This window comes from Microcaecilia unicolor, chromosome 2, assembly GCF_901765095.1.
Source record: "Microcaecilia unicolor chromosome 2, aMicUni1.1, whole genome shotgun sequence".
In the NCBI taxonomy this organism is placed as follows: Eukaryota; Metazoa; Chordata; class Amphibia; order Gymnophiona; family Siphonopidae; genus Microcaecilia; species Microcaecilia unicolor.
In genome coordinates this window covers 217,000,389-217,014,532 of record NC_044032.1, presented here as the reverse complement: position 1 = coordinate 217,014,532, position 14,144 = coordinate 217,000,389, and the positions used below count along the sequence as shown (strand labels likewise).

Here is a 14,144-nt window from a genome sequence, read left to right as displayed (position 1 = left end):
TACGAGACCCACGTTACTTTGATTGACAGCTGAACAAATGTTTCCCCTGTTCGAACGCTCCAACTGAAGTACGTCACAGGTTCTTTCTCCGCTCCGCTTCTCGCCTCGCTCTCCAGCTAGGGGAAGAGGAGAACGAATTCTCTTCGTTGATTGGCCATAGGCGTTGGTAGACACGAGGGCCCCACGTGGGAGCCAAGACGACGGTGCCCCTCCTCTCCTTCTGCCCCATTGGTCAAACGGATGGACGTGATGGGCATTTAATACCAGCGGGCCGATTAGCGTCCCGCCGCACATGATTGGTTGTAGCAAGACGCCTTGGTTGGGTGGGTTCTTCTTCCCCCTCCCCCCTTTTTCTTTTAATAGGGTTGGCGGAAAAGAGCAAGTGTGGTAGGAGGGGTTTTGAGAGAGCGCTTGCTGTGCTTTCTGGGAAAAGTAGTTGCTTGGCGCTGGTTCGGAGGTTGAGTAGACCGGAGCAGTCTTCTGCAGTTTAACTCCATTTCCCAGTGTCCCGGCACTTGCCTGCCCTAGTTCTGTGAATATGTATCAGAATGTTAATAGTGCGCTACTGCTAAATTTGGGCAAAGAAGTCACCTACACAGAGCCTGTTGTGAGAGCTGTATGGTAGCAGCGATTGGGGCTGCCGCTTTCCTTGTCCGTGTGTGTGAGCGCGCGCGCCTCTTTCTATTTTTCTTTTCCCTTTTGTAAGGCGCTTGTTGTTTTGTTGTTCGGTGACACTCCAAAGAGTGCTGGAGGAAGGAAGAAAGAATAAGGAGAGAGAAAGAAAAAAACCCCCCACCAAATCTCAACGACTTAATTTTTTTCCTTTCTAAAATATTTTTGTTTCTAGCAAGGACAAGAAACCAAAACAAATAAAGAAGACAAATCACACACCCAAAAAAAAAAAAAAAAGACTAGAAAGCAAGGTGTGAGAAAGAGGAAAAGGAAATAAGAGGTGCACTTTGCAGCCGGAGTGTCGGAAAGTGGTGGTAGAGAGAGCGAGTCGGATACGGCGGTCAATTTACAAGGAATTGGCAGCACCGAGGAGGATCCGCTGCTGCTCCGGTGAGCGTGCTCCTGGCCGGGGGATCTCCGTGCTCTCCTCTTGCAGCCTTCTTCGCCTCCCTTGTCAGCGGGACAATGAGCTCCCGGCCCTGATCTCCTCCCTCTGCCCTTTTCCCCGTGCGATGCTGGTGCGTTCTGCCCGGGGAGCTCCCGACACTCGGTGCTGCCTCCTTTGCCCGTGACCCCCAAGGCTGGGGGGTGGGGAGGGGCTCTGGTGCAGCGGGATCTCGGTGGAGGAGGAAGAGGAGGTCTCTCTCGCTCTCAGCCAGCGGTTTGGATGATTCGGGATCTGAGCAAGATGTACCCCCAGAGCCGACACCCGGTGAGTGCAGCTACGTGCGGGGGGGGGGGGGGGGGGTCACCGAAGAACCCCCGCGGGGCTTGTGCGGGGGCAGGCGGGTGACAGCCTCGCTGCTGCTCTGGAGCGATCGCGCTCTCCCAGGAGCAGCCAGGACTTGACTTGTAGCCATTTTCTTATTGTTTGCACCAGAGAGGTTGCTGCGCTGCTTCTGCTTGCCTAGATACTATCGGAGTTTTAGTAGTGTATTTGCCATTTTTTAAAAATATATATTTTTGCTATGATCAGGAATGGTGGAAAGTGAATTAATCCATTCCAATCTGAGCTTTTGCCTTTGATCCTACCGCAGCTCTAGGCTCAGAATAGTAAATTTTTCTTTCGAGAAACGAGCAGTTGGACTTTAACTACCCCCCCTCTCCAACACCCCGCTAAGTGCATCTACCCCTTAACTCGGTGATGTTTGTTCACCCTTCCAGATCGGTATATTTGGGAGCGGGGAAGGGTAGAGGTTGCTTGGTTGTTACTCTCCCCTGTCTATCTTCTTGCCGACCTGGCCTGTAATTAATGTTTATTATTTTAGGCTCCGCACCAGCCAGCTCAGCCCTTTAAATTCACCATCTCCGAGTCCTGTGATCGGATTAAGGAGGAGTTCCAGTTCTTGCAGGCTCAGTACCACAGGTAATGGTGTTTGCTTTCGCCCAGTCTCGTGTTTGTTTAGCTCTTGTTGTCAGATCTTGTTTGCTTTTCTCTCCCTCTCTCCCCCCCCCCCCATCTTCTGCCGCCGCCTTTCCTCTTTGCACCTTGTCGACTATTTTAACTAAGGAAAGAGGATAGACAGGTTTACCCCGTTAGACAGGTGAGAGACAAGCAGCAGCAGCTTCTGCCACAGACACGAGGGGAAGGAAGGGAGTGATGTTAAGTAGCACAATAAAGAGGATTGGGTGTGGGATGCTTAGAGTTCTGTGACTACCCCGGAAGGAGAAATGGGGGGGGGGGGGGGGGGGGGGGGAGGGGGAGATGATGTACTAGGACAGGATGACAGAGAGGCCTAACAATGCATCACCCCTGTCCTCACATCATCATCTCTCTTAACTGCCAGGGGAATGCTGGGCTGCCATTTCAGTTATCTTCAGCCGAGATGGCCTTTACATTTTTATTGGCAGCTGTTAGTTTTTAGACATAACTTTGCCACATTTTATCGCCCTGGCAAGTTTGAATCCCGATTAGATCTATAACAGGGTCACTGTTTTCCTTCAGCATTTTTAAGCTCCTGGACAAATTTGACTCTTCTATTGATAGGGAGTGTCATGCAAGGAGATAATATTTGTGCTGATATATTCAGTGATTTGCTAGGCTGTTATGTATTGCAAGAATTATTTTAAGGTATTTCTTTTCATGACTGCCAGATCCTTCAGATATGTATTAAGGTTCTAGAAACCAGACTTAAGAGGAAGAACATTTTTCTCCTACATTCTTCTTAAGATGGAAAGTGCTCAGCTTGGATGTTTTTTGTCTAAATTTCCTCAACTGGAATTTGCTTAATGGACAAGTTTCACATTACCTTATTAGCTAATGGGAGAGACACTCTACCAATAAGCCAGTCTCTTTAGGGTTTTGATTTTTGTTAGAGTACACTGGGCAGAAGTGATTTTTGTCATTTCAGTTTGCATCTTGTTTTGAAATATCCTCCATACTTCTGTTTTGAACAGTTTGAAACTGGAGTGTGAAAAACTAGCAAGCGAGAAGACAGAGATGCAGCGACATTATGTCATGGTAAGGAAACCGCAGGGTAAATTAGGTATCTCCTTTTATTTTCATGGTTGGGCACACTGAGATTCTCTGTTTTAAACTGCACACTGGGGGTAAATGGCTTGGATGTGCGGTGTGTACTGTGATTTCTGTTACTTCCAGGACTGGCACATTTTACAGACTTTCTTTTTCCACCCCACAGTATTACGAGATGTCTTATGGATTGAATATAGAGATGCACAAGCAGGTAGGCAACTCTCTGCTGCCTTGACTGAATGATGGCTCTTCTTTTCTTGCACTGTTTATCTTTTTAATTTATATACCCGCACAATGAACTGGCTCGATTCCTTTCCTTTCTCTGTTTATCGGCACGATTGCGCAGTTGCAGTGGAGTCTTGTTGACATATGTGCTTTATTGGCATTTTTTAAAAGTGTTTTCTCAGAGTTAATAAGTAACCCCCTGGCACTACATAGATATTGTAAACTAGATAGCCCACAGAATAACTTGCCCTGAAATATGTCTTCGACTTTTTAAGTAGAATGTGAAATTAGGGATTCCCTGGTAATTGCTTTATATGTTTGGTAAAGAGGATATTTGGGAGGGGGGAACTAGGAATGTGGATCTCTGTCAGTGCTTAGAGCTGTATACAAAAGTTAAAACAAAAACAAACTACAAGAAAACCCAAAACCAAGCTAAAAATGGTCAGAGTTTTTTTTTTTACTCTAAAAGGTACCAATACTCTGTCAAAAAAAAAAAAAAATGAAAATGGTAATCTAATCCTCATACTAGACCCTGTAGGCTACTTTGGGGTGGATATTACTGGAATGCCTTCTCAGATCTCCCTGAAGTGATAGGACCGCATGATGACAAGCTGTTCTTTGCTTTGAACAGTTCAGTAATTAGTCAAAAGAAAGCCTTTAATGATCAGTCAAGTACCCTGGCTTAGATTTCTGCTGCATAAAAATGGTGGCTGCTTATGATTATTTCCCCCACTTTTTATATGAGTATATATTTGGACTTGTGTGAATAGATAGGAATCATGCAATGCTTTCTACGTGAAATTAATATGCTGATTGTCATTCCCTCAAATCTCAAAACTCTGGTTTGTTCGTTCTGAGGCATGGCATTTGGAGATGGAATGCATATAGCATTTGTGTTATATTTTGTAATAACAGCTGCAATTTATGCAATTTTTGTGCATAGAGGGTTGCTCAGCAGAATTTGGAACAAAATGTAATTGTGTTTAATGACCATTGTATTAATGGCAGCATAAACGTTTTAAAAACTTAGTACAAACATGTCATATTTATTTGTCGCGGTTTTAATTTCCTAATAAAAATTGGTACCTCCTTGATAACATAAATGCTAGGTTTACAACTCAGTAGGCTGGCATTTTTAATTTCTGATATTTCAGTTGAAATGCTGAATACAATTATGTGGGTCTCATTTGCAGTTTAACAGAAGTTGTAGTCCCACTTATGATTAGATTTACGGATAACTGAGGATTAGGTTTAATGAGGATCCCTCCTCCCCCCATTACTGTCATTTCTGTTCAGATTAGTAATGTAAATAACACACCCTTACTCATAACACATTTATGCTTAAGGACGTCATTAACTTCTGTTGGCTCAAATAAGGAAAAGAGGTTTCCTAAGTTATTACAAGTGTTTAAATTGGATTCCTTGCTTGTGGTTTTTTTTATTAATTTTTTTGTTTAATGTCATAATTTCTTTTGTCCGAGCATGGAAATTAATTAGGACCTTTTAATAATTACTTAAAGACCTTGGACTGGATTCACAAAGGACTTTTCCAGAATGTATCTGTGGAAATTAAAAATTTTTAGTGAATAAGGCCATTTGTTGGCTCGCTTTTTTTTTTCTCCCCCCTTTTGTGCATGCTGGTATTATCTGATTATCTAAGATAGTCTGCATCTTGTGATAGCCAGACAGCTTTACAATTTCAGTGAGAAATTGGATGTTTTTTTTCCCCTCCTGCCTCATTTGCTTCCTAGATACAAAATCTTAGCCCCCCCCCTTTCCTCACTCCCCAGTGAAAGTGGGCCTTTTTCTGTTTTAGGCTTCCTAAATGTAATCATATCAGAAATCCTGAATGCGGTTTATCACATTATAAAATACAGACAGCCCTGCAAACCACCTACTTATTATATTTTCTCTCTTTTCCCCCTTGAGCACAGAGGCATATCTGTCTTTATTTGTTTTCGTAGGCAGACAGCCTTGGTTCCTCTTAGCTTCTCTTCCAGATGTGTTCACTGGATGCCCTTGTAATGGAAAGCAGGCGGTAATGCAGTGGAGTTGCCCTACAGCGTAATTGGGCCTAGTTCTCAAGATCAGGTTAGGCTTATTCATTTATTAGATTTTGTGTCTCTGAGGGTTCAAGTGAAGGCCTCCCCGGGGTCCTTGGAAAAACTCTGGTATTTGAAACCATTGTGTGTAATTTTTTTCTCTCCTTTTAATGCTCTTGTACTTTCTGGCAGTTCTTTGGCATTTATTTTTATGCAAGCTTTGCCTTACAAAATAAAAATGATGGCAATAGAGTCAGGGGGCTCAGGGTCTTAATGGGATGATATAAGATTAGACACCTTTAGTGATCTAAGGTTGTGGGGGTCTATATGTCCTCCCCATCTAACTTTTTCATGTGACACTCATCATTAGTCATCCTGTGTTGATTTTCATAGACTATTAAAGTTGAACCTATGGGGAATTTGTCATTCTGAAAGGAAAGCTAATGCAATTAGTACCAATTAAAGTACATTTAGTAAATTGGATTTAATCTTAATTAAGTCTGCATAATGTTGCCAATTTTTAACAATTATGTTTGAGAACCTAATTAATTTAAATTTTGGTAACTGAGTAAATAGCAATAGGCTGTTGAAGCACTCAGTTTGACTTTTGAGAAAACTGGGGGGGGGGGGGGGGTGATCTCTGAAACACTATCTTGTGGTGTTTGAGCATAAAATTCGGCCTTGGGAGCTAGTCATGTCTGCCTTGTTTTTGTTCATCTGCACCGATTGTAAATTGGTGAGTGGGGCTAAATTTTAATGCGAATCATTTCACAGAAACGTTTGATAGACTGGTTGACCTAATAAAGTACTGAGTAGAAAATCAATGCTGTGAAGAGATTTCTGTCATCTTGCTTGATGCTTTTTCTAAATCTAAAAACTTTTCAAATCCCCCTCCCTTCCTTTTCCCTTGAGCACAAACTGAGAAATCGAGTGAATGCTCCTAATCTTAATTTATTTTTCTGAAAAAGCATCAACATCAGAAGTTTGGGGGGGGGGGGGGGGACCTGCAATGTTTTCCGTGCTTATGTCTGATATGTGTTTAAAAAGAAAACAAAAAACTTATTGGATCATTTGGAAATGCTTTGCAAGTTTCCTAAAACAAGATCTTTTGGCTGGGGCTGGTACACAGAAGCCAGATTTTTTTTTTTTTCTATTTTTATTCTTTTTTTTTTTTTTTTTATCAAGAATTTTAAAGTGAAAAATTGAATGGTAGCCAAACTTCCTCATTCCAGGCCATGGACAGGCTCCTTTTGAAGCTGAGTAGCGACCATTTTGAGTGCTGCTGAAATATTAATTGAATAGAAATGAACGGGCTCTGCTGGCTGATAGGATATCATAATCATAGCAGCAGCAGTCGATGGTAAATGATGATAAATGGCATTAGGAACCTTTTAGCAAACTGTAATAACTACAAGGAGGGAAGCAGTATGGATTTGCATTATATCTGATACCCTCTAGTACCAAGTGGATTGCCAATACTGCTTGTTTAGCATTTTCTAAGGGCAATAGGATATTGATTTCTTACTTACAAGGAACAGCTCTATTTTCACCATTGAAAAGTATTGCAGGTTGTTAAGAAGGAATTGACTTGAAGAGGCCTGACTGCTGCCCATCATGGAGCAAATAAAGCAGAGCCGCTGGAGCATGGTGGAGCAGGGAGATGGGGGCCCTCAGCAATTTACCGCTATTAATTTACCATGCTCGACAGCAAATCAATCGGCATCTACTTCATCTGCTGGAGAAAATGCTGTCCAGGGCAGATAAAAGGCCTTGCATGGTACAGGGAATAGACTGGCTCAGGCCAAAAGGAGGCTGAAGTTAATGTGTAAATAAGTGAAATCAAGGCTGCTGGTGCAGAGGAAGCTGTTTTTAATTAGGTTGGGACTTTTTAGTGAGCTATTTTAGAAAACTACTGAAGGGCCTGGAGAGCAAGCAAAGATTTATTGCCTTATTGAGGTAGCTTGTGGCTTCCCGTCCCAGCCTTGAGCAGTCTGGTTTCTTATGCTTTTAGGATATGTTTGCTGAAAAGGCTAAATGTAGGAATCTGCTTAATTGAAATTTAGCATATTTGAGTGCTCTATTTTCATCTTTTGAAGTGGGGAGCTTTCCTATGTGAATACATTTTGATCTTGGCAGTATCTTCCCCCCCCCCCTTTTTTTTGCAATTTGTATATCAATGGAAGTAGGGCATTGCTAATTGCTTCTTACATATGAAGGCTTTCAGGGGAGATGTATGCCTTCTGCACTATGAAAGTGTGTGTGGGGGGGTGCTTTGTATATGGTGCAAGTGATGAAGGGTAGCCAGTATTGGAGATGAAAAGGTGTAAGGATAACACAGATGTCAGGAAGGAAGACACATCTGGTTTCCATCTGGAATTCAAAACAGAAAGGGAAGTCGGATGGCAGGATAGTCGAGCAATGGCCAGGCATCATCAATTCTCATTTAATATTAGTTGGCTCAGTAAATGAAGCCAAATGGCATTGCTTCTCACACCCCACCTCTGCCCACTTTTTTTTTTTTTTATTTGTAAGAAACTGAGAAATCTGTAGTAGTCTGCTGTTTTTGCTAGGATTGAAAATCTACTTATTTTTTGTGCACGTTAAGAGAGGTTTCAGTTATTGGATTCTTAGTGCACACCTATCGCCAGCTGGTGGACTTCTCTTGGCTGGCAGATTTTTCTCATCAAAAGGCAGCTGCTGTTTTGTGGATTTCTTTCTCCTAGTAATTTGTAAAGACTCGCTATCTGGAGCATAAACTCGCTGCCCAGATTGTCATTTCTGTACAGCTCAAGAATTAGAGGGAAGACGGTGAAATATGTTTTGTTCTGACCCAAGCTAGAATAGTGCTCGTGTTTAGATGCATAGCGGTGGGTATATTTTGTTTGTGTTTTCAAAAATGGGTCAGCTTCTTAGTATAACTCTAATACACTATTTCCCCCTCTCCTATTAAAAAAAAAATGAATAAACAAAACATAGAAATGGGTTGAAGGGTGATGATTTGCTTTTATTTCCCAGCAATTAAATTAAGGGCAGAGCAGTGGATGGATTGCGTATGCTTTTTGTATTCTGGGGAGGTGCCTGACCTGTTTCAACTTCTGCATTGCTCAGGTACTGATGTGTTCAAGCAAGATCACTGTGTTAATGTCGAGTACAGGCTGTCTTCAGATCATGTTGTTCCTCTCCCTGTTCCCTTCTGATTCTTCAGTTTGCCGGTAGGGGTTGTCATAATCAAAGCAGTGGCATCATTCAAAATGTGACCGCGATATAGAGATCTGAGGCAAAGATCAGGAGAGAGATGGCAGTGGTTGACTAGGGTCTCTGATGGCCATATTGTCCCTACCTATTGTGTCAAGACAATATCTGTTAACATACAATATACAATGTTGAGTTATATCCTGCTTCTCTGGTATGAAATAACAAAAGCAACAATTTAATCTATATACCGTACTGAAATAAGCAAGGAAAAAAACAATCATTTAAGATTTTAGTTCATAGCTATTTCTGCAGTATCTCGAGGTGAGATACATTCAGATTCAGTAGGTATTTTCCTGTCCCTGGAGAGTTTAGTCTAAGGGCCCTTAAATTTAATTTACGTACTATACTACGACCAAAATCAAAGTAAAATAATCATCTTTCATCAACCAGAAACTGACTTAATATACCTATGATATGGAAAAGACATTTCTCGAAAATCCATGCTTTTTTTTTTTTTAGAATCTTATGAAACCTAAGGTAGCTTGTTAAACTGTTTACTTCTACAAGTAAAGAGTTTCATAAGATAGGACCAATGTAACAAAACGTTCTGTGTCTTGTGGAAGTTAATTTCACAAGTCGAGTGATGGAAGCCACAATAAACAACGCTGAGATGAACGCAGCAATCGAAAGTACTGTTGCTTGGATAATTTGTCCCTTAAATACACTGATGCGTCCAGATAAAAAGCCAAATACAGCATCTTAAATGTAATCCTGGCTGAAATTGGTAGTCAGTGTAATCCTTTCAAAACAGGTGTTATATATGCTCAAACGTCTTGCCATCTGTCACCAAATGCGCTGCTGTGTTCTCAACCAACTGAAGACCAGTTTTTTGATATAATGATTTACAATAATCAAGCCTGCTGGTCATAAAAGCATGTGCCAACTTGTCCAGGTTAATTTTGGACAAAGAAGGCTTCAATTGGCAAATCTTTTAACTGAAAATAATTATTTTATGACAAGTAATTTGTACCTAAGTATGAGTTACTTGCCCATGGTCATAACGAGTATGAGTGGGGTTTGAACCCTGGTTTCCCCAGATGTCAGCCTGCTGTGCTAACCACTAAGTTAATCTTCCACTTAGCTAATAGATCAGTTGGTTCTTGTGGCTGCCAGAGCTGCTACTTTGCAGCTGCTCCAAGCATTTTGGAAGGGCTGATGTATTAGGGCTGCACACGGATTTCTAGTGCACAGTTTTCTAAGGCACATGGACAACATGTTTACAGAGTATAAATGTGTGCAGAAATATAGGAGAATGTGCTCATTTTGCCTTGCAAATATGGGTGTATGATAGGATACTTTGCACAGATTGTACCGAGCCGTGGAAAGTGTGTATGTTTGTTGCATTAGATGTGTATGTCTAGAATGCAAGATGTATATTCTATTCACAGATTATTGGTGTAGATTCGGATAAATTTCTGCAGTCATGTGCATTGCTTCTCATTTCGTAGTCGCAGTGGTTTAACACCCCTCTTTCAGTGACATAAATACCTCAACACTTCTCGCCCCACCAAAGCGTGTGTGTTTTTTTTTGCCCCTCTTTCTCGTTTTATTCACTAGATTTGTCTACCCATCCCTTTCAATAAAACAAGAAAAATGTTGTGGATAATTTATCTTTGCACAAGAAAAACTGATGCAAAACAGCAAGCTAACCTTGCACTCCTTGGACCATGTAAAAAAGACCTCAGCTTTTGGAAACCCAGCAATAAGCCTTGGGGTCGTGTGATCTTCTTTGCATCTAGGTTTAGTAGCAAATGTCATCTAGAGGGTGGCCAAAACCTGAAAGTGGCCTAGCCCCTGACCGAGAGCAGCTCCTCCTCTGCTCCCCCCACCCCCCCAAACCAAAGATTGCTGCCTCTTCTGGCCTACCTTATTATCCTGGTGGTCTAGTGGCTAGTTTGGGCAGGAGCGATCCCCAGTTGCTCCTGCCCATCTCGTGTCAGCAATCAAAATGGCTACCAAAACTTCTAGCAGCAGTCTCGTGAGAGTGCCACTGGAGGCCATGGCAGCCATTTTGAATGGAGCTGGCAACAGGCAGGAGTGATGTCTCCTGCCCTGACTAGTCTCTAGACCACCAGGGTGATACGGTAGGCCTAGGGGTGAGTCTTGGGGGGGGGGGGGGGTGAAGGAGGAAGTAGGAGCTCCTTCAGTTTAGGGTGATTGGGGGGGGGGGGGGGAAGGAGGTGGAGAGCCACTGAACAAAAAGTTTTGGTTTTAACTGAAAATGCACCATTATTGGCTGAAACTGAAATAAGGTTGAATGTAGATTTTAGGCTGATTTTGGTGCCAAAACCAAATTCTGTTGGCCTTTAATGCCATCATTACATTGGATTTAAATGAGGTCCATGCCACTCTTCGCACCTAGGGTGGCCATAATGATGCAGAAAATTATGCACACAATCTGTGCTAAGCTTCCTCTACATCAGCCTCAGAGTGAGTCACAACTGGCATTCTGTATGTACTTCCTCTATTTTACTGAGCCTGGGAGTAATGCAGAGGCTAGAAGGACTCGGTGGAGACTCAAAAGGGGGAAGATTTCCCCCCCCCCCCCCCAAATCCTGCATTCTAGGACTCTTGCTTGGCTAAGATGGAGAGGCATGCTTAACTATTGGTGCTCCAAATGTAACCCCTGCACCTTCAAGAGTCTTCACTGGTGTCGCTTGTTTCTATGAGGTGCTGCTCTGGACTAGAGGTGTGCATGAGGATGTAATCTAGTTCCCACCCCCTGTATAAATGGATCCTACGTCACCAATACCGCGGATTCCCCATGGTCCCCATCCCCAGGAAGATCTCTAGTCTGGACTCCAGCAGGGAGCAGTGGCTAGGGAAAGACTGTACTAGATACTAATTTGCCTATTCTTCCACTGTGCTGCTGCTGTTAGCAATACCTTCCCCCCAGCTTGGCTCAAATTCCTAACTGCTCACCCTAGCAACCTTTTTATCCCAAGGTCCAAAGTCACAAAACAGCCTCTTAGCTCCCGTTTGTAAGGGGACATATGAGCACTTCACAAGCAGCAATCTTTGAAAATGTTGAAAGATGATTCTGCTTCTTTTCTTGGCCTGGAACATTTTTTTTCTCATTGTGTTGTGGCTGGGTAATAAATGACAGGGCTTGGCAGTCTAGGGAGTTGAAGGGAAGGAAGGAGGAAATCAATTCACCTTGAAGTGTTATGTTTGGAGAATTAGAGAGGGTGTGGTAGCTTTTGAATTTTTGATCTGAGACCCTGAAATGCTAAATGTGATTAGAAAATTGCTTATTCTCGCTGTAAACTAATTTCTGTAACCGTTTTGACCCTGTCTGGGATGGAAAAATTGTATTTAGAGCAAATAATTAGTTTGCTTTCATTAACATTCAGACCAGAGTGTGAAAATTAATTTACTGCTTCGTTACTGATGTTGCAATCAAACTTTATTTTTATTTTTGTTAGTACTGGTTGTTGGCTGCCTGCAGTATAACATTTGACTTTTCATGACAGAATGTCATGAATTTTGCTTACTGCACTCTTGATCGGGGAGGGGGTGTAGAAGATTATGTTCACTTTGAGCGTTTCCATGCATTATCCTCCCAAAAAGGCAGCTTCTCTCTAGCAGAAGGCAAAAAGAAAAAAAAGGCAACCTTTTTATTGAGGAGCTTAAGTGAACTGTAAACATCTGAAGAAATGTATTGGGGGGGGGGGGGGGGGGGGGGGATATGTTTCTTGTGCATCTGAATTTGCAGATTTAAGTATTAGTTCTTGTCATGTGGTTGATGATTCATAACTGTCCTACTGCACCAGAAAAAATGAAAGTAATAGGCTATTGCCTGAATATGGAAGGGACGAGGTCCCTTTGGGCCCTGTAAATGTGGTTTTACTGAAGTGCAGGCTTTAACAAATTTTCTTTCAATCTAGGAGCCAGCCTAAAAATTTAACAGCCAGTGCCTGAATCCTCTCAATTGCGCTAAACTTTAGTAAAAGACCCGCTAAGACTTCTTTTCCCATCCTGTTGCCATGAGAAAAAGCTTAGTAAACCAGTCTTCTAATGCGCCACTGCATAGAGTTGACAGAAACCAGCAGCCCCCTCCCTCGAGTGTGCTGTCAGCAGCATATTAACACCCCCTAATAACTGTCGGAGGTGATTTTAACCTTTTTTGGTTCAGTTATCAGCTGTGACAGAGTCTGTACAAGTCTCCCCCTCCTGTCTCTTATCCTCGGTTTTTCACTTATTCCTCTCATCCTTTCGGCCCCGAGTCTTTCCTCATTCCACTTTCCCTTCTCAGTGTCCTTTCCTGTGACCCACCTCTAGCCTCTTCAGTAGTTTTCCCACAGTCTCAGTACCTCCCCAATCCACCAAGACTGACTTTCCTTTTTTGGTTTTTCCCACCGTTTATTGGTCTATTTCTCCTTTTCTTGCTTACAATGTTTCCATGTATTTTTCCCCTTTCTGTTCATTTCCCATCTTTCTTCACTCTCCTGCTCCTGTGTGCTGGGACCCGGGTTATCGTGTTAGTGCAATCACCTGGGTCTTGACACACAGGAGCGGGAGAGAGACAGACCGAGGGATCAGAACCTTCTGCCTACCTCCGGAAGCCTTGCCCTGTTCCAGGCCCCGGGAATCTTGCCCCCTCCCCCCCTGTTAGGTGCTAACAAAGGCACAGATCCCAACCACTAGGGTACGATTTCTAGGAATCTTGGTGATCTTGTGCCTGAGAGTTGTTGAGCCATGGTTTAGTGTGGTAGTTGTGTAAGCCTTGACCTTTAAAGTTGTTTTTGTCTGCAGGTTATCTTGCTGTTTGAATGGGGAATGTGTAGGTATGTGTAGCTTTGTGTTGTGTGAATGTGGCATGTGACACTTGATTATGTGTCAGATGTTGCTGTACTGTATGTATTTGGAACCATATTCTATAAATGGTGTCAGGGAAAAATCCATGCTTAATGCGACTCAAAAACAGGCACTCCACGCTGCATTCCCTTTATTGGATAGCGCTTAGCATAGATTTCAGTGTGTAAATTTGGGCATGAGGACTTAAGCCTGCTGAAACCTGCTGTAATTCCTGGAATGGAAGTTTGGTGCGGATCTCCATTTTCCTATAACACCGCGCCTAAATCTTGTTTCCCCTTATGAGTTGCACACAATCCAGTTTGTGCCCATTGTTATAGAATAGCGTGCAAATCATTAGTGCCACTTAAGTGCTTGTTAACTGCAATAATTAAGTCTTTCGAGCTCGTTGACTAATTATTTTGCGTTCTTCCCCAGCCCATTATGTTGTGTATATTGTATTTGTAGTCGGGAGAAGAAAAGTAGCAGTGTGCGAGTCCACTTGAAAGTGCAAAAGGAAAAAGTCCTGAAACAGTGATATTTACTTAGGGCCATGTTTACTAAGCAGCTTTACAGGTACATTAAAGTTTTTAACGCGTGTTAGCCATGTACATGCGTTAACCATGTAAGTGCCTATAATATCCCTATAGGCGCCTACATGGTTAGCACGCGCGCTGAAAACA

General features: G+C 42.6%; 1 protein-coding gene across 4 annotated transcripts in view; it reads left to right on the top strand.

Moving 5' to 3' along the window:
• Nucleotides 1-530: 530 nt before the first annotated feature.
• TLE4 (TLE family member 4, transcriptional corepressor) overlaps nucleotides 531-14,144 on the top strand; it is a 326,912-nt gene continuing 313,298 nt past the window's right edge. For 3 of the 4 annotated variants that reach the window (XM_030193716.1, XM_030193715.1, XM_030193714.1), the window contains exons 1-4: nucleotides 532-1,384; nucleotides 1,941-2,038; nucleotides 3,070-3,133; nucleotides 3,312-3,356. In XM_030193716.1, the coding sequence (XP_030049576.1) occupies nucleotides 1,340-1,384; nucleotides 1,941-2,038; nucleotides 3,070-3,133; nucleotides 3,312-3,356 (252 nt within the window). In that variant the 5' untranslated portion in view covers nucleotides 532-1,339. Of the gene's footprint in view, nucleotides 1,385-1,940; nucleotides 2,039-3,069; nucleotides 3,134-3,311; nucleotides 3,357-14,144 lie in introns of all 4 variants that reach the window. The other variant, XM_030193713.1, reaches the window with a different exon arrangement.